We start from the raw sequence: 25,534 nt of genomic DNA, 5'->3' as shown, positions 1-25,534 counted from the left end.
TACTTGATAATGCCTTCTAGTTCTCAATCTGTTAATCCTCTTTTCCCTTGATTCTTCCAGACCCATGTGCACCCACTATAGCCCAATTTATTGACTTTCATCTCATTGCTCCAATTACCAATCTTCCAATCTTCCACTGTTCACTTTTTGTAAACTGGAGCTAATGCTTTGCATGATGATATCGCAGTCAAGGCGTCTTCACCGTGCATTGAGTAATGCACGTTGCAGAGAGTCATCTTAAAATTATGAAACACTACTGTGTTTGTCCTGCAAGACCTTGTGATGAGCAGACTTGTGGTCTCCAATATTTTACCTGGATGGACTTTATTTCATATTCCTCCAATTGTCAACTTGAAGTAATTTTTATTGTCGGAGAGCTGGATTATGTGGTTTCTCTTTTCTTGGGAAAATCTTCTTCATGGCTGTCCCTTGTTCCAAATTTTTGCTTGAGAACCAACCCATCAATGGGCTCAGCTATTAGGGAATGTGAAAACAGGACGAAAAAAAAGATTGCTTACAAGGTGCTTGGCTCCTGCCACTGTATGGTGGACCAATGTCCTATCTATAGGAAGCATGAGAAGCTGAGTAGATTCTAAACGACTTGAATGGGACTGAGCTGTAAATAGGCCATGTGATCAATGGATGTGAGGCCACTGACATGAGAAGTGGTGCTCACTAGAGTGTCACTTCTACATGATACGGATGATTGGTGGGGTTGCGAGATGTTGGACAGTCAATAGATATCTTCTATCCAAAGGATTATGGCAAAATACCACCTTTAAAAACAAATTTCCCATCAACTCAGCAGAACTTAGTTAAATGGTATATTTTATATACTATATATTATTACATTGCAAAATATTAATTCTCTGGATCTTTTAACTTGGGGCTTTGATTCACATATTTATAGAAGCATGGACAATTGTCCAAATGGGAAAAGAAGTTGAGCCACACAGACTAGAGATAACCTTCTGTGCTATTAATTCTCACCAGGGTATCCTTCCAGTGTCTAATTCTCCTTATCCAAATGGATCTGCAGACTCCGGTCAACTATTTTTTTTTAATAATGTATGCTTTTAGATCTCCATTTGAATATAATATAAAAGGTACCATCATAAAGGGTATATTATTTCTATACCAGTATCATCTGCGCTTTGTGTCCTCCTGATGTCGTTTAGACACGAAGGTTGATCAGAGTCTGCAGCTCAATTTGGAAATAGGATACTAGGATACTATTCCCATCCAAAGGGTGGTGAGAAGTGATAATCTTCTGCACCATCTTCATCTTGATGACTGTTTTAGGAGTTGAGCATCTACAATTTTTATATTTCTTTTTATTAACTTAAGCCTGAGAGAGCAGGTTTTCTATGTAGGTACTATAAGTATAGTATTACTATAAGTTTTGCATGCATTTTTTTAAAGCCATTCAGCCTACCTCAATATTATTGAAATATTTGTTTGTCCTTCTTTGTTTAAAGGAAATATACAACCAGGATCAAGTATTGTAACCCAAGCACACTTACATGCTGGTGTGGCCCCCCTGTGGCAGGTTCCGCTCTTCTTTTAGTTTTGTATGCTCTTGTTTCTACAAAAACAGGTATTAAAAGGCTCTGGACACCATAGCTGTTAATTGAACCCAGAGCCCCTCAGGCTCATTTGCATAATTTGAAAGAAATTTTTTTTCCGTAAAAACAAGGGCATAAGGAGTTTAAAAAAGAGCAGATCCTGTCAGAGGGGGCACACACCAGTATGTAAGTGTGTTTGGTTTACAATCCTTGTGGTAGATTTTCTTTAAGGTGAATAATTTCCCTGCCATTTTTCATCCCATGTCTGGCTTCATCATATCTGATTTATGAACTTTCCTATAAAAACAGAGTGAAAAATTATAGTGCATTTGAACTCAAAGCAATTCTGTTACTCAGATGAACTAGTTAGATAGGATGCTTTTTTCTAGTGCTTGTTTTTATAGGGAAAGATGTGCAGGATCTCTCCCACGGACTCAGGATAAAAGTGCAGGAAATCTTCTATATTTAATATGGCAACTTCAAAACGAAGACTTAGTATTCCCGTATTCATGGGCTTATCAATGTACCAGACAAGCGCTGAAGTAAAAGTCTACCCACGCAATTAATAAGGGACTGTGTGAAAGGTGCACAAATGAAGTCTATGTGCCACAACACTAGCAGCTGGAATGGCTTCCTTTCCAAAAGGTAATTAGGCTCGCGTGTGCTTCTACTGCAAGGAGTGAGAAAATATGAAATATCTTATGTCAACTTTTCAGATGGTTTTCACGGGAGGCTAGTTAGCAATTTTACAAAGTCAGTGGTTAAATGTGTAAACAGGATTACAGAAATGTATTAATTAATATCAATTACCATCACAGCTTAACCAACCTTTCATCTTCAGAAACATAAATTAAATGCTGACATGCAGTCATAAGAAAAAGTCTTTAAATTACATTGCTTCTCATATCAGGACAGAAACATCTGGTCCTTAGGTTCATACAGGTGCTAATCATTGAATGCCTTTCATTAATTGATTATCAGCAAGTATGACCACCTCCAAACCAGTTGTTTTGGCAGTTTGCCAGTCTGTTGTGCTTAAACACAATGCTAAAGAGAAAAAATGATGAGTCATTTATCATGCTTTGTACACCAGATCTCCTGTTTGTAAATTTTTGAAAAAGTGGGCGTGATGGAGCAGGGTACAAGGATGACCCTGCCCACTAAATTTACTACAGCCTGTGCCCTGATCCTAGTGCAAGTTATTAAAGATGATTTTATAGAAGCCAACATGGAACGATTAGTAAGAATTTTAAGACCACTGTTCTGTACATTTAAAGAACACAGCTACAATGGCACTTTTCAATTTTTTTGGACCGACAATGCCAAAGTGGAGGAATTTGGACATGATGTACAAAATGACAATTACAGCAAATCATCGCATACTACCTGTCGAGCCTGGAGGTTAATTTGATATTCTTTTGTAGCCACAGGACCTGGGAGTATTCCAGTCATGGAGTTGATCAGGAACACCAGACTCATGAGTTTTGAGCCTAGGTCACTAGGGCTGCGACAACACTTTGTGTTTCAATTGCTTTTGGAAATGTAATTCACATGCAGAGGGTGTTGGGCCCGATTGCATATGTGTTTTGCTTAGCAACGAGGACCAGGTGTCTTGTATTATTTGAATTGAAACCCAACATGTGAATGCAGCCTTACACGTACCTCACGTGTACAGCTAGCGCTGAGTTTACAAACGGAAACGCAAGTGATCGGTAACCAAAACCTGGTGCCTTGCATTGTTTTAATGCAAGGTGCATAGCAAAGCATATGCGATTGAGCCGGGGCCCACTCCCTGTAAACGTAGTGCTAGTGGTATGTGTGTACGTGCACCCTTTAAGTCATAAGCCAAGTTACGACATTTACTCGGAAGTTGTTTATTTGATGATTAAATGATAATCAGGTGCCACGTCTCACCAATCTTTTCCAGCCATTGACATCCTGCAGAACAGGCCTGGAAGTGGGCGGAACTAAGTGTTTGTAGAGTTTATAATCTGTCATCATGCCCCCTCTAAGGGGTATTATTAGGTATTATTCTATCCTTTCCACTGGACCTATGCTGGTTAATTTGAGGTCAACTGTCTCTACATCAAGACAAATACAAGAGGTAGCAACCTGGTGGTTGCCTTGCAGAGAAGTCAAAATTCCCGGTGACTATCGGGATATACAACACCTTTGAAAATAGCTCTAAATCTTTCATGTAGGTCCACACAATTAGAATAAAATGAATTAAATTAATAAAATAAAATTTGGATATGATAGTGAATACCAACACTTTAAATCTTAAACAATTATGTTCTCAGAATTATTTTCTAATATCCATACAATGTATTGAATAGATGAAATTGTAGAGGTGCTCGCTGCACCATTGAATTTATTAGGCATGGGTAAAATGCATGAAGTCCATGTAAAAAAAATTGAAATACTTATCTTCTGGTGGAATGGCAAGTGATTGTGCTTGTAGTTCTTTATTATAAATGGTCTATGCGTTTAGCAGACATAAGAAATAACTGAAGGGATATCATCTTTAATTAATTTTACTCCACGCTATCTATCCGTCATCCATCTTATCGATGTTTATTAGTCAGAATGGCTGCCCATGAATATTCATTATGGTTCCTGTCCCTGTCTGACCCTTTGACTAGATAATTAAAGGGGGTTGGTAACGTCATTTGTGCAGTCTACTAATATAATCTTCGTACAAGTTCAGTTCTGATCCCTTAAATTGGGAAGTTATGTCTTCTTGACATTATCCTATACATTGCGGCACAGTTACTTACCCTTCCGGAGGAGTTCATAGAAAAGTGCATTGTCCGCCGATAATGCACTCTGCCGCGATTCACTAAGATTGTGCACTCGATATCCTGCATGCATCGCTTCCCCGCTCAGGTCCACCGGAGTTCACAACCTTTTTCCTGGTGCATGTTAGTGCTTGCTCCTGCGACACAATTTGAAAGTTAAATCCCACGATCAGTCCGAATCAGTTGGATCGTCCGACTGCCCACCCCCTGATTTCTGTCACCTGAAAGCCAGTGCAGCTGCGCCAAAATTCAATCGTGTGCCACACAATCCCCTGTTAAATACCTGTCACAGCCGTGCAAAATCGGAAAATGTTGGAAAGTCTGACGAAAGTGCGTCCGCGGACCCCTAGTAAATAAGCCCCATTATCTTCCTCCATTGAAAGCTAATGGACAGAGAAGTCTAGCACATGTGCAGTACATAGAGGCCAATCACGTGCCTTTGGCTCGTCATGTAACCTGAAAATCTCTGCACAGCAACAGAGACTGAGACAGGTAGAATCTGTATGTAAATAGTCTTCGTGCTATAGTCTAAAGACTCTGGTGTTATTCCCATGTGCTTGCAATTCTCAGAGAAGTGGCTCAGTGAGACAAAAAGACATCATTTAATGTGATTTTCCACACATTAAAGTGCCTCATCGGTGGAGGTCCAACTGCCAGGGTCCTTAGAAATTAGGTCCTCAGAAGTAGAGGGTCTCTTGTATTCCTGTCTGAATGCACAGGTGGGGGTTATTTATCATTGGTTTTCCTGGGCTTTTTTGGCATTAAAAAAGTCTCAAAAGAGTGGCACTGAGGTTTTCACTACTAAAAAGTCTTACAGGACTATATGCGCCACTTCATTAATCCGCCGTAAAACATAGAACTACTGCTATTGCACCATTCAATGCCAGATTCGTGACTTGGGACTTTTTTCCAAAAGGTCTCAAAAAAGTCTCCAGTAACTCCAGTAAACTCGCCCAAAAAATCCCAGACAGAAAGTATATCATAAGAACATTTATTAAAGGGACAAAGCCACTAATCTGATTTTTAGCAGAGCTCTAAAAATAGAAAGAGAACTGTCCCAAGGAGCTGACCTAATAATAAGTACATCCCATTGACTCTATAAGACTGCCAGAGATGGTCAAGTGCAGTGCTCAGAATCTCTTCGGCAGTCCCACTCACAGTTTAAAGGTTAAGACAGGTGAACCAACCTTGGACTTAACCCACAGGATCTGAGATTCCTGTCTAATCTGTGGGGGCTAAGGTTACATTCTATTAATTCTATCTATCTTATATTCCTATATAAATCATTGTAAAATAGGATGTAAAAAAATTGGGACAAATGATCTTAAAGAAGGCCACATACCGTAGGTATAATAATACATTAATATCGCACACTCCCATCCATTTTATCAACAACAATCCTATTCCAAAGGTTCAACAAAGATCCAAAGGTCCTGTCATGGCTATCTTTATTTGCTTTATTTGCTGTAAAATTGTACAGATTGAAAGATTGAAGGAGTTCTTTGTTTGCGATTGGGATCGTGAACATTGCACCAAATATGTGCTTTTATATCAAGGATGACTGGTACATTGGATCACTTGGTATTGTGTAACCCACACCTTTGTATGGGAAGGTTGATGCATATTCAGCTACTGTTCCATTAACCTCTTCCCATTTGCAACCAACTGTAGGGAATAAAGGAATAGAATCCTCCATTCTTGCAACTGGTGCAATTCCAATTCCCCCTACAAATAAACAATGGCATATCAACATAATGATGGTTGCAATTAATTGAACCAAAGATGCTTAAACAGTGGTAGCCAAAGACTGACCCTAGGTGATGCATGCTGGAGAGTTCCCAATAAAAACAAGAGTGCCCCAGAGAATGGCCACAAAGCAGTGTCAGCCAAAGAATGACCAAAAGGAAAAAAACAGCCAGAGAAAGACCAACAAGCAGCGTCAGCCAGAGAATGACCAAAAACAAAAAACAGCCAGAAAATTATCAGCAAGCAGCGTCAGCCAGAGAGTGACCAACAAGCAGCGTCAGCCAGAGAATGACCAAAAACAAAAAATAGCCAGAAAATTATCAGCAAGCAGCGTCAGCCAGAGAGTGACCAACAAGCAGCGTCAGCCAGAGAATGACCAAAAACAAAAAACAGCCAGAAAATTATCAGCAAGCAGCGTCAGCCAGAGAGTGACCAACAAGCAGCGTCAGCCAGAGAGTACCCCATAAACAGTGTCAACCAAAGTGCCCCATAAAGAAAGGAAAACAGCCACACAACGTCTTCATTCCAGGGGAAAGGCAATTGGCAAATGTCCACCAATCATGTGTTCCTTGATTTGAAGGGACAGTTCCTCATTTTGAACCAAATCCTTTTATTACTATGAGATGACTTGTCTTTTATGCAATAGTGAAAAACTACTACCATGCATGAAATATACATGACCAACAGAATCAATCTAGAGAATAATTAAAGGGATGTCCTGATGGGTCTCCTTCTTCTTCAAGATCTCATCTTCTGCTAAGTAGATCCCAGACTCCCTTTACCCTTCTGAGAATCAAGAAGAGAAGTGATTTTCTATTGTTACATTCCTGATAATCCTTCAAGGTTGTCAAGTGTGGGATAACTGTATTTTTGGGATGATCGACAGCAAGTGCAGAAAGATGTCTTCCTATCAAAACTTTTACATAACAGCAGATCATTAACTATGTGATCTGTGGATTTGGGATTTAGTATTTCTTCTATTTGATTATTCCATTATAATTCCCCTGACAGGCCATTCACTTACTAATCTGTTGACACAGTGGAGTCCACTGTGTGCTGGATAATCTTTAATCTGTGTCTGGGATGTGGGATTATTACAACGTTTACACCTATACGTGCCTGTGCCTCATACTATCTCCAATGTGGATCACTAAATGTAAACATAAGGACACGTGACATGGAATATCTGTTGATTCAGACTTTGCGGAGGCTAATTAAAGGAGCGGCAAGGCTTGTACCGTATCATAGTCAGCCATGTCACCAGCAATTACTGAGATATTAATTAACGATTAACCCGGTGCATAGACGTCACGAGACATCTACGACAAGCTCATGGGTAGGACCAGGCGCTCGCTCTTAAGTTGTGATCTGGGTTCCAAGTGTACCGTAATGACATCTTAACCCAGTCGTTGCAGTCAGCAGGACTAATCCATCATCTCGATGCTTAGTCACCGGATGAAAGGTTATTACAATTATGGCCTACATTATTCATGCTTTTTGCAGTAAACAAAAGTCACCGGAGAGATGAATTTATCATAAAGGCATTTCACACAAATACAAATCCCGGACACTTAACAGTTCATCCATGTTAATCTCTAAAGAAATGGATCGTCTCGCTGCCAGCAAACAGATGAATTTTTTTTCATTGCTAATTCATGAGCAAACGCTAAGATTCTGCAATGGAAGGAGGCTAATTACAATTCCCAGGCATACAAATGAGGCTTCTTAAAGGGAAAGGGGTGTATTTAAAAATAATGGTATAAAATGAATCAAAAGCAAAAAGAAATACAAATACTGCACGACAGTCAGATCTCAGCGTACAAAAGAATACTCATGCAATGCAATGCCATTCAATGAAGGTCGGAGCAAGTGTATCCTGACTCATCTGAGCCCAGATCTCTGTATGGCTGCTGCACGTCAAGAACTAACACAGTCCCTAGAGTTTTAACTCATTGTTAGCCACTGCACAAGCACAAAACACCCAACAACCCACACAACAATCACAACGTAAGACTTTATTGCAGGTGGTTCCGCTTTAATGTGTGCAAGTCTTTACTTTATGACCTACGTACGTAAAGTATAAAAGACACTTTACCTTCGAGGATTCCGTCAAGTAGTAACACATAGGTGGACAGAACACACAGACACACATACAGGTTCACTGTGAGTACTCACAGTTCAGAATAGAGGAAATGTAGATTGCCCATATTGTCTATATAGTTGGCAGGGCTTAGCCAAGGTAGAACCAATAACAGAAGAGCCTTCATTTTGAGCACAGCGTGGATATGGCTTCCTCCTCAACCAATTTCTTTGCTGCTATTACAAGAAAGGCTTCCAGCTTCTATGATAGATAAGTGTTATTTTTCAGATGGTTCGCTTCTTGGTTAAATCAGATGTAGCACATCATGAATCTGATTGAAATTTCATACTAAAGCAAATGCTGGAGAGAAAAAAAAATCATTGAAATGTAAGAGGATTAGTTCATTTGGATGTCAGATTGGTAGAGATGTGGAAGGTTTAGAGACAATGCAGCCAGCATGGATGGCGAGACAGTGACTTATGCTGGGAAACAGGCTGATGTAAGGTAAAGGGACCAGCCTCCTGCACTACACAGAGTGGCTCTTTACAAACAGCTGGTACATTTACATCACTGGCTACAAGCAGATGGGTTGTGAGAGCTTAGGAAGCCAAAGAGGGTTGACTCTGATGCCGTACAATGCCTAGACTGTCATTTACATATATTGCTCTCACAATACAATCCCTTTAAAGACACAGAGTTCACGCAGAGGGACGTGAAATGTCAAAGTGGATCGTTATGTGCAGCGTTAGGCTAGCAAGACATGAATTGGTTAATTCAGTTCAGCCATTGAAATCCATGTCACTCTACACAAGAGCTTGTGGTCACAAAGAAGAGAGATACTGAAAAACAGAACATACAGCTGCCAAATAATAAGCCTGGTATTGTAGAATTCACAACAACTTTACTTTAGCTTTTATATTTTGGACTAGAAAAGCAAAGGTTCTAGTGATAATTGTGACTAATCCTGATATTGTCCACACAAATTCCACATGAAGATGTTACCCACATTCAACATGGGTGAACACAAATCGTTTGCATGAATCTTTTTTTTTTCTTTTTTCAAACATGGCAAAAAATTTACAGAGAAATATACTATCTTCAACTCGGTGTCCTTTAAATCTTGAGATTGTATATGTAATTGTATATGGGTCAATTAAAAAAATGTCTGCCAAGTATGTGCAACACCCTCGCCGATGCAATGGCGAGGGAGGGTTTGCGAATACGTCCCACCTGCATGTAATCCCATTACACAACATGGTTCTGATAGGACATAGGGGTATTGCAGTGGTGAATCCTGCCTGGCAAGGCAGAGGTTAAGTATTTTGTATAATGCAAGATGCTGTTATCCAATGATATGTGTTACATCCTGTCCTTTGTAAGCTGAGATGTGATTGGAGGAGCAGCCACCACCTGACCAAAGGGAGGTAATAAAACCCCCTGGCCAGGAATGTTCTGGAGTTAGTCTTTTCTGGAGTTCTCTCAGAGAGATTCATGAGAAGAGGAGAATCTTAGAGATCAGTGAGTGAGTGAGTAATCTCTGTCTAGCCCATACCAGAGCAGGAAGAGCCTAGCCCCTGCCTCTGAAGAGTGGAGCTAATAGACTAGGGTTAGTGTAGTGAGGAAAGGGGTATTATCTTACCTTTAAAGGTGATACCTGAAGCCCTACAGGACAAGCTGAAGCTTCCTACCAGGACACAGCTGCCTCCCAGCCTGCCCTCTACATCCAGGCTGGTGAACTATCTCCTGAGGCTCCCTCCAACTCACATCTCAGCACTCCATCTACCTGTTAAAGGCACGTTGCTGCGGTTCCTGCCGGTTCAAATAAAGAACTGTAAGTTGTTTTCTTCAACTTCTGTCTCCATCTGGTCCCTGCTAATACGGCTGCCTTCATCACCGGCACCCTGTCCATCACCCAGAGACTCACACTCGGGACATTAAGGGGTTGCCCCAGGGAGATCCGCTATAGCAGCCTCTCCCTCATCTTTTCTTGTCAACACCACCCTGCTGGAGACCTGCCAGGCTGTAGGACAGCCCTCCGGTTACCCCGTACCAAGCACCGTGACCATAGCGTGCTTAGGCCGCAACCGCCAGCCACTCCGGTACAGCGGGCCCCGGCTGTCTCCAGGCCTCACCTCAAGGGCTAGGCCCCGGTGGGGGATGTTGCATATGGATGCCACCAGTGTGCTCTCATTTTTTTTAAAGTTTTAGAAAGTTCTTGAAAAATCTGTATAATGGTTCAACCACACACCAAACACATTAATAAAAACTGAATGAATAAGCACTAAAGTCAACTTTATGGATATCTTTGCATAAAATCCAGTTTTCCAAACTGTACATTGATCAACCACGACCAACTTTATACCGTAATATATTCTGTTGCCCGTTCACCATTGTCTCTTTGTTCCACCATGGTTTAGTAGGTTCTTGACACTATGGGGCAGATTTATCAAGCAGTCTGAAAGTCAGAATATTTCCAATTGCCCATGGCAACCAATCACAGCTCCCCTTTAAAATATTCATGAGCACTGGTGAAATTAAAGCTGAGCTGTGATTGGTTGCCATGGGCAACTGGAAATATTCTGACTTTCAGACTGCTTGATAAATCTGCCCCTATATGTTTCACTTCACAAGATCTACTGTTGCCATCAGAATTTGGACCTCAAAATTGCTCAGATTCTGTTTGCCCAGTTTTCCTGCTTGCAACACTTCAACTTCAAAATCAAAAATGTTTCATCCCACCTTGACAATCTTCAATGAAGCGATTTAAGTTCTTCTGTCTAGGTCTTATGCACAGGTGCTCAGTATGCACCTTATAACTTTCATGGGTTTTGTCTTATATATCCCAAAAACTTTAACAACCAAAGACTATATATAGAATCCTGCATACTCTATTAGATATATTTTTGGTCATTGGAAGGGATATGATTCTGTCTGACATATTTGTCACCCAAGTATATATAGTTACTGGTTCTGGTTGTCAAAATCTGTAGTTGTAGTGTCTAAAGAAAACACTCTTTTGTCTTTAGCAGAAACCAGGTCGGCTTCAGACAGTACTCTGGAGCACACGGTGAAGCCACCCATCACATGGAGAGAAAAGTAAGGCTCACCATGATGGAATAGTGGAGAATCCATTTCTCTGAACTCTACCTGCAGGAACATAGTGAGACATAGGAAGAAATGGATCAACACTGCCCCCCCCCCCCCCAAATTCAAATATTTATTAATGGTATGACAGTACTAGAACCAATCTTCTTGGGAAAGGAGGGTGGAGGTTTCTGTCAGCTTCTGCAGTTTAAGGATGTTTGGATCATCTTAAAAGGTCTTGAAAAGGTTCTTGTATACATGTGTGTCAAGAGCCAGAACACATACATAAGGCCTCTCTGTCTGTATTATCTCTACAGGGCAGTATCAAGCTTTGGGTTTCACCAGTTGTCATGAAAGTCCACACAAACATGTAAAAATTACCTAGGTTGGCAGGACTAGAAGACCATGTTATGTGTATGGTGGTCTGTAGAGTAGAAATAGAGATATCTCAAAATTAAGAGTGATAGGCCACCCCTTCCTCTCCGAAATTCCTCTAGAATTCCTCTTACCCAAACCAGGATGCTGGGGTTATAAAGCCAGGTCCAAGATTTTACTGTAAAATTAATGGCGTGTGGATGAGATTCTCTCTATGTTCAGTAACAAGGTCAACAAGAGGTAGTAGCCCCTATCTCCCAGGTCACAACCCCTATTGCCTTACACCTCAAATCAATATGTAGCATAATATAGGTTTCGGCCACATACCTTTCCTTAATAATTCCATTCACCTCTCTGCTGTGACTGTGTCAAAGGCAAACCTTAGGTCCCACGGGCCCCTCAGCAATTACTTAACTCTCAAAATATTAGTGCTGATATCATTTTGATTAGTATGTATGATGGAAGTGTGATCAAGTTTATAGGATGCCTGAGTTATAAGATGTAATTACCATACTCCTAGCCTTCATCATGTCATCACCGGCAGGGGGGGGGCTGGGGGGGATGTTAGAATCATACCTACCATAATTAGAACTTGGAAAACTTTTTGAAGCCAAAAACAAGTGTTGTTCATAAATGGAGAAATAATATGGCAGATAGATGGTTCTTAGTCTTCTTTCTTAATCAACCGCATACATGTTCTCCTTTACCCAAAAGCTACAACAAATAAACTTTGACTAAAAAGAATTTTTAATCTTTCACCCCTCAGATAATGTTATTACTGGTTGTTATTAATGCAGTCTAAAATAACAAGTTGATGTCTACATCCAGTGGTATTACATCCAAATTTATGGCATTGGATTATGCCATTATATAGACTGCGGCTACATTTTTCAATTGGAGAGACAACTGGAGACTGTATAGTGTGATGCTATGCTGTAAATAGGTCATGACATCAGCAGCATCCAATAAGGGTCTACACACATCACTACACAGGCAGAGACGGGCATCAGCTCCTACACAACCAGGGATAATATTCCAGTTGTACAAGCACATTATGTAGGCTCACAATGAATATTACATCATGTAAACACATTATATAAGCTCTCGTATACTGTACATTATACAAATCTTTAATATTGAAAATATTTGTCCAATGATTTTGTAAAAGAAAACCCAAAAATAATGTGCGCCAAGAGTTCGCGTTAATACACAAGGACATGATGCTACTCAAGATTCCTTTGTTATCTTCAAGGAAAACACAGGCAGTCGGATTGACTTGGCCATGACCTCAACACTACTCTTTAGGGAATATTCTTCACAGAGTAAGATATTAAGATGTCTAAGCCATAAATATAATGGTCCAGAGGAGCTGGTAATATGTACATAGTGGATTCTCCTATGCACAAAAAAGAATTGTATCAATGGTGGTGTACATAAAAACAAACACATACTATAAGATCCAAGTGGATACTCCAGGGGGATATGTGTATTATGGGATGGGAAGCTCTTCTTGTAACATGCCCATCTGTCCTGTAATTACATTTGCAGGGACCGGCTTTGTGTATTCTGAACTGCAGGCGAACATTTGTAACAATAATCAGACAGGGGCTAAAAATAGCCATTTCCCAGCCATGTTCTCCGATTCGGGAATGGATTTTATTCATAGATAGTAATTCATTGTCATGTGTCATGTCTTTAGGCTACAGGATATTTTTTCAGTTGCACGTGTTACTGGTGTTTGCAGCGCGTTTTCTAGATTAGATCTTCATGCTAACCTTAGGTATTGCTCATTAGGAATGGAATATTAACATCACATGATAAACATTTTATATAATGCGGCTTAACCGTGGCAAACAATCGCCCTGTAATCTCTGCAGGGCACACCTAGTGCATTTCATTATCTCCATTATGGAAATGATCTTTGCCACAGCTAAGGCCAACCATACAAACAAGCACACTGGCAGACGAAGGCTTGCTCAGATGACAGCTATTCCTACAATCCTAAACACCCCATACATGCACACTTGGCATGCTTATGTTCTGCATAGAGAAAGTGAATTAAGATGCTGCCAGACAGGTAGTGGCTCATATCGCACAAGAACAAAAGATCCCTCAGATATTCAATAGCGCTCAGGGGGACTGGCCAGTCATAGTCATGGGCATAAATTAGCCAGATTGGCCAATACGGTGAAATATCCGTGTTATGACGCGGAACCGAAATGGGAACGGCAGGTCGGCAAGTCGTCATCATAAGACAGGTTTGGCTGATGATACTCTTTGTAAAATCACTGTAAAGCAGTCTTATTATGTATGAGTCCTTCTCATTGGTGCTTATAGACAAGGTTTGGGAAACCTACAAACCACAAGGGTAGAAGTCCCAATTCCCCGTGCCAGGATGAAGCAGCAGTCCAGCATGCATCCTTAAAGTCTTCCTTTAAAGATTCTCTGGAAACTCACTGCATATCACTTTCTGTTCTACCTATAAATATTCTATTAAAACAAAATCCACCCAAAGAATGTTCATGGTGAAAATTGGCCATTTTAGGGAATCTATAACTTTCCTGATCTATACATAACCAATCCTATGATACGACATTGCACCTTCTGCTGAAGTTAAACAGACCTTTATGACAAATGTATATAGTTTGGACAGGTCCTGCCCTCTTCCAGGTGCAGGATCAATGTGCCGTTGTATTCACAATACCAAGTAATTTAATTTGCATAAGAGAGGTAGCATTTGCAAAAGCAGAGGGGTAGGACAGGGAGATAATCAAGAACTGTGCTCTGGGAACCAGCCATGCACCGGTGGCACCAAGTAGCTAATTTACATTAAAAGTCAAAAACTTTTGAGTTGATATAAAGAAATGCACTAATTCAGCAACATACTATTGTTTATATATGGTAGAAGGTGGTTTTAGACCAACTTAAAGGGGTATTCCCATTACAGTAAATTTATGTCATTCTTTTTATGATAAAAAGATATACAATTTTCCAATATACTTTCTGTATCAAATCCTCACGGATTTCTAGATCTCTGCTTGCTGTTCTTCTATGTTTACTAACAATGCGACAGATATCTGACCATGGTCACACAGGTGCACTGCTCATTATTTCACAGAGCTCTTATTAGTGTCTGTAATATAATGAGCCGTGCACTTGTGTGACCATGGTCAGATTTCTGTCCACAAGTAGTAAACATAGAAGCTTGCTATAGGAGGACAACAAGCAGAGATCTAGCACACTGTGAAAAATGAAAAATTAATGCAGAAAGTATATTAGAAAACTGTATAACTCTTTATCATAAAAACAATAATTTGCCAAAATGGGAATACCCCTTTAATGTATTGAAACACATTGCCTAAAACGCTGCCCACTTTAGCTGTTAATATAATGAGCACCGAATGATAGTTGATTATGAAAATGCTGTAAAGTCAGCAATATATGTGATCACATTAGAGAAAATCACATTGATCCGCAAAAGAGATACAGATCGAACTTTCTCGACTCTTGATTCCCTCTCTCTCTGATGCTGATGTGTGGATGGTAAGAACAGCTTTTGTAATGTACAATTATACGTGGAAAAACACTATGCTGATTCCACAAAGCCAGATCTCTAAGAAAGGCTGATTAAAACATCCAATTATGACATGGATTTTGGATATCACTGGCATATATGTATTAGTTGTGTAGAATTTTCACACTTGCTTCTGGTGTCTTTCCGGAGAATGACATTTTATCTGTTCAGATGACAAGATTACAATGCAAGGTAGATGGAGGTGGGTAACACTGGATCACATCATGACCAATAGGTAATGGTGACAGCTAAGTTTCCCTTTCAGTATAACATTCATAAATCACTCTACCATATAATAATACACATCTGGCCCCCAACCTTTTGTCGCTCCTGCCTCATTGTCAAACAGGATGCATAAAGTATCCCAAACAACTGATACTTGTAATGTAAGGCATGTAGTCTAGTTCTTATTTTGCACATGTTGTTCCAGAATTCTGCTACATCTTCAATAGTAAATGTTCCCCACTTTGTCCTCTCTTCTGCTGTACATTTTCTTGCTGACTTCCTTAATATTTGTACATATACTTAAAGGCCGACTATAAATTAGAAGGATGAGGAAACACAACTCGATGCTTTGTATCTTACATCAATTCTTAAAGCAATGTCATCTTAGGATAGCAGAGCAGATTTCTACCTTTGATGACCCATACCCTTTCTTCTTTGCCTAACATGTGTGTGCCAGGACTTAGTCATGTTTGTAATTTTCTCTATACAAAAAGCTCCTTTTAGTGGTGGATGGGGGGTGGGGAGAGCAGCTCTGTCATAATTGGTCTGATGTGTTTCCATAATGGCCATAATCATTAATGATCATTTTCTGACATATATGTTATACATTAATCCACAGATTTTGATCTCAGCTATACAAAACATGTTTCTTATGTTATGTATACAACATCAGCAGCTGTTGCACATTGTCCCAAACTTGCCCCTACCTCATATTCTAAGTAAGAGTGTAGTACAGATGTTATAATCTGTGTGCGATTCTGGAGCTAGAATTCCAGATTACAATCAGGAATAAATAAAAGTCAATTTAGATGCTATAAATAATGTACATTAGAAATATAATGTATCCAAGATGGTTTAGTGTAGAGCTTCATATATAACTGGTCTACATTATAGTGTAACAATCAAAGATACAAAGCAATTAGTACTATGCGGACACCATATTTGCGCAGATCACCTCATATCTGACGTAAAATAACAGACCCATGAGATTCATGACTGCTCAACCATCAGACAACACTTTTGACTGAACTAGGAGCCAGGGGAAAAGGAGGTGTTAGTAGGATGATAACAACTGGAAGGAGATAAAAGAAGCTTATGTAAGGAGATCATGCGTGGCAGAATGACAGCTCCTCTTTTATTGAGAGCAAAATACACTTTGAAGAGAACATGTCAGTGTTCCTGATAGATCAGCTTTACTGATGACTTATATTCCATAAGAAATTAAAAGTTTGGAACATATTTTCCAAGCACTTTATATTGTGTTATTTTTTTTCGGGATATTTATGAATAAATTGACAGCTGGGTGTTATCAGTTAGGGGGACGTCTCTAGACAATCTGACATTGTCCAATCAGTGCAGGCAAAGAAAGGAAAAATTGGTAACTCTCAGTTGTCAATATATTTATACATTTTGAGTTAAAATAAAAAGCACAATACTCCAGAATAGTCACATTATACAAGGCTTTATTAAAATGGACATATTAGGAGACACAAGTTGGGGGACATTTCCTATGAAAGCTGGCAGACAAGGGATGGGATAAGTCACAATTCTTGGCACATGGGCATAAATTGCGACTTCTTCTCGGTTTCCTGACCCGCACACCACCTTCTCCTAAATTAGGCGGACCACGTAGGGGAGGCGGATGTTGAAGTTCCAGCCCACTGTATTTCCTACAGTCTCCACCAGAAAGCTATGTAACGGAGGAGGTCTAATCTGGCGATTTTATCACGGCAGCGGTGCTCACCATCAGATATACTAAGAGGTCGATTACGCCAGTGTTAATTAATTCCCCCCCCCTTCTCTTTTAATGCAGATTTCTTAGATTATGAATGAGGGTGAGTGGCATCTATCAGTGGCATCATGTGCATTTAAGGTTTTGACATTCAATTTGAACTATAAAGTGTACTATGATGTATTCCAAAATAGCGTTCGGCAGCTCCGCCTAACTTGGAGATGTTCCTTGATAGGCTGTGATTGGCCTGGTGTTTCCACCAGGTACCCACCTGGCCAATCACAACCATTCTTAGTTGTGAGGGGCATAAAGCCACCTGATTGCCTGCTCTGCAGCCCATCGTGCAACATGTCTGGGTTAGGCAGAGCCCACAAACTGAGAATGCTGAACCTAAAGTTCTGGTCTGCTCATCTCTACTCAAGATCAGAATATGGAGATGGGATTGCTATTAAAGGGATTACCTAAGGCACGCTTATAGTATTGAATTGAGCAACAGGATGCATTCTCTAGCTGCCACCTCATCAATTTGTGAGAACTGGACCTATTTCTCTTGATGGGTGGGGGAGTTGTTTTTGAGGGATAATTCCCTGTCCATTTTGTTTTCAGAACTGTTATACAGTGACCTAACTCAACATATCTTAGGAAAGTACAAGTACAGAACATCAATAGTAGGTTCAGATTGCCACAGACTACTACAGGATCCTCTGGTGGTACTAGGCTCTGACACAAACAAATGGACTGTGCCTTTCACTACTCCAAAAGGTTACCCAATAAAGACATCATTCCTTAAGCACTTTTGTAGTTTTTACACAAGTATTTAACATCGTACTACTCCAGAAAGGGAATGGTACAGGCCCTCATTGTGTATTGGAGGCAAGACCACTAGGATCCTGTCTTCTGAAGACATGACATTTCTCTCTAAGCAACCTCCTAAAGAACACAACAGCTTTCTTTCTATCTGTGAGAGTTGCCGTCAAACCAGAATGTTCAATTGCTCAGAGTTTTAAGAAAAAGATGTCTAGGTTACTGTTTTAAGAATAGATCAAAGCCTGATGTATTTAGAAATATTTATGATATTAGTGTAACTGAATACATTTCAACATTTATTTTTTCCAGTTTATGTTCCAGTTAAGTAAGGATGCTGAAAAGGACAGAACAATACGATGTAACAGTAGAGCGTCTGGAACATTCAGAACATTCAGCCTCAGTAGCATCACAAAAATGGCAAATCAAGGTGCTTTACATCTGTATGAATATTGCAACAAACTAAGCATGTGATGGCATTTCTTAATGCTCTTTAGATCTAAAATACATGAGCTGCTGTACACACCTAACACAAAGCAGGTGCCGCAACGCACGCAAAGGTAACCACATGTAAACCACATCACAAAGAATGGATAGTTTACAGCATGAGCAAAAACTCTTTAATGTCTCGAATAATCCAAAATAATCTTATGTTTCTGTAAAGCAAAGTAGAAACCCTTGAAAGCATTGCATTGTGTCACCAGGGTACATGCCCAAACCCAAAATTAAAATGCTGTATCTAAGTTTATCACTGCATTGCTCATGGACCTATCACTCACCCTTAATATGCCTAAACCACTAGCACTTTCATCTGGAACTTTTCTATTTAACTGGTCGTTACATTTTTATCCAACTTTGCATAAATCAGTAGTACAAGTGAATAATAGAAACTGCTTTCTTCTAATTTTGGCTCTTACTGTCCTGCCTTCTCCCTTCAGAATCGGATATTCTCTGTGAAATTTCTGTTGATTTCTATTGAGCCATCCTACTAGACTGTATAGTCATTAAAGGGAACCTGTCACCACGTTTGCACATATACAGCCAGTGACAGGTTCCTATAGAGCTCTATTAACTGACTGACACCCTACTTTTAGATAAAAAAAAAAATTCAGTGCCCCACTGGCAGCTAATTTTAGGGGATATGGGGAGGACTTGTAACCCTTTATCAGAAGGCATAGCTATTAAGGGGTGTCAAACCTCATTGCCTCATTGCATGTGCCAGAGCAGCTTTTACATATTGAGATTAATTATGCCTTCTTTTTCTGGTGGAGAAGGCACATGAATCTCTCCCACCCCACCAGTTTTACTTTTTCCCTAAGGCCCCTTCCACACTAGCGAGTGTGATGCGATGAACTCGCATCACACTCGCAACGCAAGCTGCCGGGAACGCACGGCCCGAACGCTGCACCGCGGGAGTGAACTCAGCATGTCAGTTCACTCCCGCGGTGCAGGGTTCGGGCCGTGCGTTCCCGGCAGCTTGCGTTGCGAGTGTGATGCGAGTTCATCGCATCACACTCGCTAGTGTGGAAGGGGCCTTACCCTCACACCGTTTTGTGCATATTTTTCCCCCATTCTACTTCACTTTTCTAGTTTGCAGTACTATCAAATGAAAAATGAATAGGTTCCATTAGGACAATGATACATAGGAAAAATGTATTTTCTATGATATACAAGCCCTCATATGGATATGTAAGAAAAAATAAAAAGATATTAGGAGTTTTAGAGGACAACAATGAAAAATACAAACATAAAAAAATCATTGGCTCTCGGTTAATGTTTTTCTAAAACGGTTTATATCATTTTCAGCATTTCCTTGAAGTCACATAAATAAATATTTGTCAAGCACATTAGACAGGACAATAATAATGATGATACAGTAGGGAAATGTGCAGTATCCTGTATGGTAAACCTCTACCTACCTATTTAGTAGGTGATCTTCCAGGTCACATCGTTGAACAACATCTTGACAATACTCCTTACAAGGACAGATAACCAGAAGTTTATCCAGCAAGTTCTTTACCAGCACAGTAGACTTTTTGCATGTTTGCAACATGATAAATTTCCGGTCCACAGGGCAAAAGTTCTCATGGAGGAGAAAGTTAGTGAGGCAGAGGGTACAGTATGTATGACCACATGGAGTGTCCAATGGTTCAACCAGGGCATGTAGACAAATGTGACAGGTAAGGTCATCGTCTACCTCTTCGGTGTAGGTGTAAAAGTGGTTTTCTTCAGCAGAGTGCTGTTGTCCACACACAGAACATAAAGATTCGGGGGCGTCATTGTCCAACATTTCAATCTCATTACTGTTATCCATGGCCAAAATCCAGATTCTTGCACGTCCAAAGGTGACTGGAGTGGAACAAACTGTCATAGACAAAGCACACAAGTATTAAATTCCAACAAACTATTTTACATCATCCTACTACCTTTACAAATATATCAGAGAAAGGGGTAACACAGCATTACTATCACATGCATAGTTGGGATATAGCACTGTCATTTTGGAGTCTATAAAAGCAGTTTATGACCTTTGTAGGAGGTGTAGTGGTAGTCATATGGTTTTCAATTCAAGGTTCACAAGGGACACTAATCCAATAGCCATGCTTAAAACTTTCCAATCATTTGCCACCTACAGTTCTAATGTTGACTGAGGAGATCCAGTGTTAGCCTATGTCCCCCTATCCCCTGTATAACCTGTGCATGTACACACTGTAGCATGCAGTATTCTGACGTCCTCAGATAATGATTACATGTAGCTTTATAGTGGGTCCCCAGTATGAATTAAGCAGGTAGGTCATAGACACCCAGCCCAACACTGTTTGCCACCATATGCGCACATTTCAATAGGAGACTATTGACAAAATTCTTTTTCATATCCACTTCTTATAAAACAGTGTTACTGACCGAATCCACTTTGCACCCTGTTTCAGGATCTGGCCTTATATTAGAGTTTTTATGGTCTACTACTTATCCTCAAAATGATGTTAAAAGAAATCTACCATTGTGATTTGAACCAAACATATCTTGAGAATGCTGTAGGTACACTGATGCAGAAACATATCTTGTTTATTCCATGATTCAAGTGGTTTTGCTCAAAAACCAATTATAAAATTCAGGACCTTGGGAACGCTGGGTTGCATGCAGGATGCCGTTCATAAACGCATGATATGGAGCTTTCTGAACTGTCCAGGGTGGCCGTCGGACAACCCGATGGATTCGGACTACGCATGGGTTTTAAAATTCAAATTGTGTTGCAAGACGCGCACTTACAAGCACCAGGAAGAAGAAGGTGAACTCCGGCGGACTTTAGCGGTGAAGCGACAGATGCAGGAAATCGGGCGCACAAGCTACGTCCCTGATGACAGGTTCCCTTTAAACTTTTTGTTCTGTACATAGCGTATATTGCCTTTTGCAACAATAACACCAGCTACAACTTGCATATAGCTGAAGAAAGTGTGCTTCTAATAGCTTGCAATGTGAAAAAAAAACAAGACTTAATTATATGTCAATTTTCAGAATATAAAAGATGATGACAGTCACCCATTGTACTCAGTGACATTACTCTCAGCTATTGAAGCAATTGGCTTTCAGAAATTACATAAACAGCGCATCTAAGCGCAGGCTACAAGGACGGCAGATGTAGTTTTTATCCAACGTAAGATTTACCCTTTGTGTCATATCAAACAGTGAGAATAATGGATCGTTCCCATTTCTGCAGTAACGTGCTACTGAAAAGGACGTTAATGATAACCACAGGGATTTGTGCTACAGACGAAAAGCATCGTTATGCTTGGCCTGTGCAGGAGAATCAATCTGGGGCAAAACAGAAGGATACAAATCTCTCTGTGAATATTTCTTCTGTCCTCAAATCAAAAGAGGATTTTACAGTAGGGAGCACAAGTGTCTCGTAAAGGTCATTGTTTTTATTGACAGGAGACTGGGATCCTGGACTGGAGTTAAATATAACCTGGCATTCTTCCTGGTCTTTCATTACTTTACCAGCAATGACGTCATCATCTTTTCTTCTCTCGGGTAACTCAATGTAATTCTAGACTGGTGAAAAGTCTTAAACCTATTACATTTCATATAGATAAACTTAAAATTAACCCCAGTATGTCAATCCCAAGTCATACTCCACTGATAAGTGGAGCTAATGCTGGTCCTTTTGAGTGAGGTGCTTCTCCATAGTGGGGTGCTCCTCCATGATATCAGCTGGAACGCAAAGAAAAACCAGCAGGAGGAGGGCGCCTCTTATAACACATCTACAAACAGAGGCGTATAGTAAAAAAATTGTATGTTCTACCTTGGCCAGAGAAGCAATAAACAGAAAAAGAAAAAAGTTCTAGTATGACGCCAACTGAAGGTGGATCGATATGATCCAGAGTAGTAACTAGAAGATCTGCTATTGACGCGTTTCAGGTACTAAGTCCTAACCAACAGTAGATCTTAATAAGGAATATGTCCAGAGTCATGGCTAGAAGATGTTTTATTGACATGTCTCAGGTATAAAACCCCCTAAAAATACAGACACCAGTACTTCTGTTCTGTCTGTACTTTTTAAGAAGGGTGAAAGACCCGAAACGCGTCAATAATAGATCTACTAGTTACTACTCTGCATGTATTCCTATAACAAGATCCAAAGTTGGCTGTACCCTAGCACTTTTTTTTTAAATTTATATAGCTTCTTGACCTCAGAGGACACAGAATGAAGAGCAGATAGTCCGGCTGCACAATTTTCGGGAATTGTGTAGTTGTCTAGGTAACGAGACTTTCCATTTTCCAGACTGCATCTCCCATCATCAGTTGTGCTGGGAGATGTGGTGAGATCACATACAGTCAACCACTCGAACGTCTAAGTTTACTGTACTTTCTTTATGGCTTTAGTCATGTTGAATATCAGAATGTAAAAATATGGGATGTTCGTGGAAAAAAATGGAAAAAATTGTAAGTTGATGATCCTGAATTTAGCATACAATAAAAACAGGTACAAGTATCCTTACATCCATTGTTCTAATGCAAATGTTGACATCTGAGATCATTATCACAAAGGGATTTATATATTTTCATTCATTCATTCAACCTAAGACCTAGAAAGTGGAAAACACTAAAGCTGTGTTTATTTTATGACTCAAAGGAAATAACTGCAAAAACGTACATGCTTCACCTACTGTGACAGGACATGCACGAAATAAGTTTCCATTTGTATGTAGGACTTTCCTATTAATAGAAGCCTACCGGCTCCCAAATCCGCCTCAAGACGAGCGGCAATGGAAAGGACATTACTTTTGCATTATTACAGTGGTGTCTATAGCACTTGATACTTCTATAGTGTGTATAACATGGCTGTTTGTAATGAGGTCATGTTCCAAAGAAAGTAAAATAAAAATTGACACACTATTCATAAGATATAGGATAGTTAAAGGGGTTGTCCACATTCAGTAAATAATTGATATTCTTTGTTTTATGAAAAGCTACACAAATTTTTTATATACTTTCTTTATCAACTGCCCACAGTTTGCTAGATCTCTGCTTGCTGCCCTTCATCAGGATTCATCTTTGGTATCTGTGTATAAAATCCAGTCCTTGATCATTTGATGTCACAAAGATGTAAAGATCACAGAGAGAAATCAGAGCTGTGTGATATAACGAGCTGCGCACCTGTGCGACATCACATGACCAGGGGCCATTGTTTATCCACAGGAAGTAAACAATAGCAGAGATCTAGAAATCCCACAGAAAGTTTGTTGGAAAATGGTATCGTTTTTCATTACACAAGCAATATGAATTATTTGCTGAAAGTGGACAGCCCCTTTAATATTGTCCAAGGAGTCACATATGCAGTAGTCACATGGGCGACAAGGAGTTTATTCCATATAAGGTTTCTTCTAGATGCATCTTCACTAGAAACAGTCTATGCAGGCTATTGTAGTGATACTCAGAAAAATAGTCACAAAGGGGGAGATTTATCACAAGTGTCTGAGGTAAAACTGGTTTAGTTGCCCATGGAAACCAATCAGAGCTCAGCTTTCATTTTATAAACAGCTGTGGGAAAATGAAAACCGGGCTCTGATTGGTTGCAATGGGCAACTAGAAAAGTTCTGCTCTCAGACACTTCTGATAAATCTACCCCCAAAAAGTATATATATGATATTCAATTCCCCCAATTGTTTTAAATACCCCGTGTACCCTGTGCTTTGCAATCGTGACCATTAAACACTGACATGAGCAGTGCTATCTGCCATAACATATGTAGACACATATTTCCACTCAGGTAGAGCACAAATATGCATGGGAGAGGTTTGTAAACATGTTGTAGCTAATCGTCCTGTTGTACATTTTTAGACAAGCCAGTACAAGCTAAGGTTTCTTGTCACTATCCCCAGACAATGAAACTGGCCTGAGGCTGTAGAGTTTCTATCGTCACTGTGCATATCACGTAGTGGACCTCTGACACAGATAATATCGGACTACATCTGACATTAACTTTTATACAGTTCAGCAAATAAACCTTCACAGCACTTTAAGGTGGCGCTCACACGTTGCACTTTGAAACACAATTCAAGCTCATCGGGGAGTTACTCACTAAGGCAGATGCGTTTAGACCTAGGCACTTAAGGTGCGTTCACACGTGGCATTAACGCATGCATTTCGAAACGCATCACAACAGCTGAGAAGAGGAGATTTGCCTAATTACATTGGTGTTTACATTGCATTTACAATTCTAGAAATGACATTTTATACCCTACCCTTGGGTTTTTAGTTTAATGGGGTAAAATATGGTGAAATAGTCCCTTTGAGGAGCTCTGTGCTAACTGGACCACTCTTGTAATAAATAATAATAATAATAATTCTTTATTTATATAGTGCACGCAGATCACGCAGCGATGCACAAAGCATGTCAAATCAGTCCCTGTCCCCTATGGGGCTCACAATCTAAACAACCTACCACTATGTTTTGGAGTGTGGGAGAACAAGAGTACCCAGAGGAAACCCACGCAAACACGGAGAGAACATACAAACTCTTTGAAGATGTTGACATGGGTGGGATTCTAACCCAGGACCCCAGCGCTGCAAGGCAGAAGTGCTACTCACGCAGCTACTCACCGGGCCGCAGGGTTGGTGGAAACAAAAAAAATTGTTTATTTTCTTTTGAATAGAAAATAAATTAGCTTTGCAAATATAATTGAAAGGTGGACCAAAAGTATGACATAATCCAGCGATATGAGATCTTTCCCTGGTACTGCATAATAATAATCTTTACTTACGGTATATAGCGCCATTATATTCTGTAGGGCTTTACAAACCATAGGGGACATATACAAATATAATATTACATTACAAAGTACAGAATACAGTCATATGGAACAATAGGAGTGAGGGCCCTGATCGCAAGAGCTTACAGTCTCTGAGAATAACTAACAGGGAAAAAACGTATATACAGCAGACTGACCCGATACTCCACACGTGTCGGGGATCCACACAGACGCCGCGCTGTACTCAATGGATAAACAAAGGAAGGATCTCCACAACAGTGTTGGTTAAAAATAAAAA

The 25,534-nt window shown here is 40.0% G+C and overlaps 1 protein-coding gene across 5 annotated transcripts in view; it reads right to left on the bottom strand.

The window, feature by feature from the left end:
- The window catches only part of LNX1 (ligand of numb-protein X 1), a 152,934-nt gene that overhangs the window by 99,250 nt on the left and 28,150 nt on the right, over nt 1-25,534 (bottom strand). For 4 of the 5 annotated variants that reach the window (XM_072124320.1, XM_072124313.1, XM_072124326.1 and 1 more), the window contains one exon: nt 19,903-20,347. In XM_072124320.1, coding sequence (XP_071980421.1) covers nt 19,903-20,297 — 395 coding nt within the window. In that variant the 5' untranslated portion in view covers nt 20,298-20,347. Of the gene's footprint in view, nt 1-8,284; nt 8,757-19,902; nt 20,348-25,534 lie in introns of those variants that run through there. The other variant, XM_072124335.1, reaches the window with a different exon arrangement.

Source organism: Engystomops pustulosus, chromosome 1, assembly GCF_040894005.1.
Source record: "Engystomops pustulosus chromosome 1, aEngPut4.maternal, whole genome shotgun sequence".
In the NCBI taxonomy this organism is placed as follows: Eukaryota; Metazoa; Chordata; class Amphibia; order Anura; family Leptodactylidae; genus Engystomops; species Engystomops pustulosus.
This window is presented reverse-complemented; position numbering and strand designations above follow the sequence as displayed.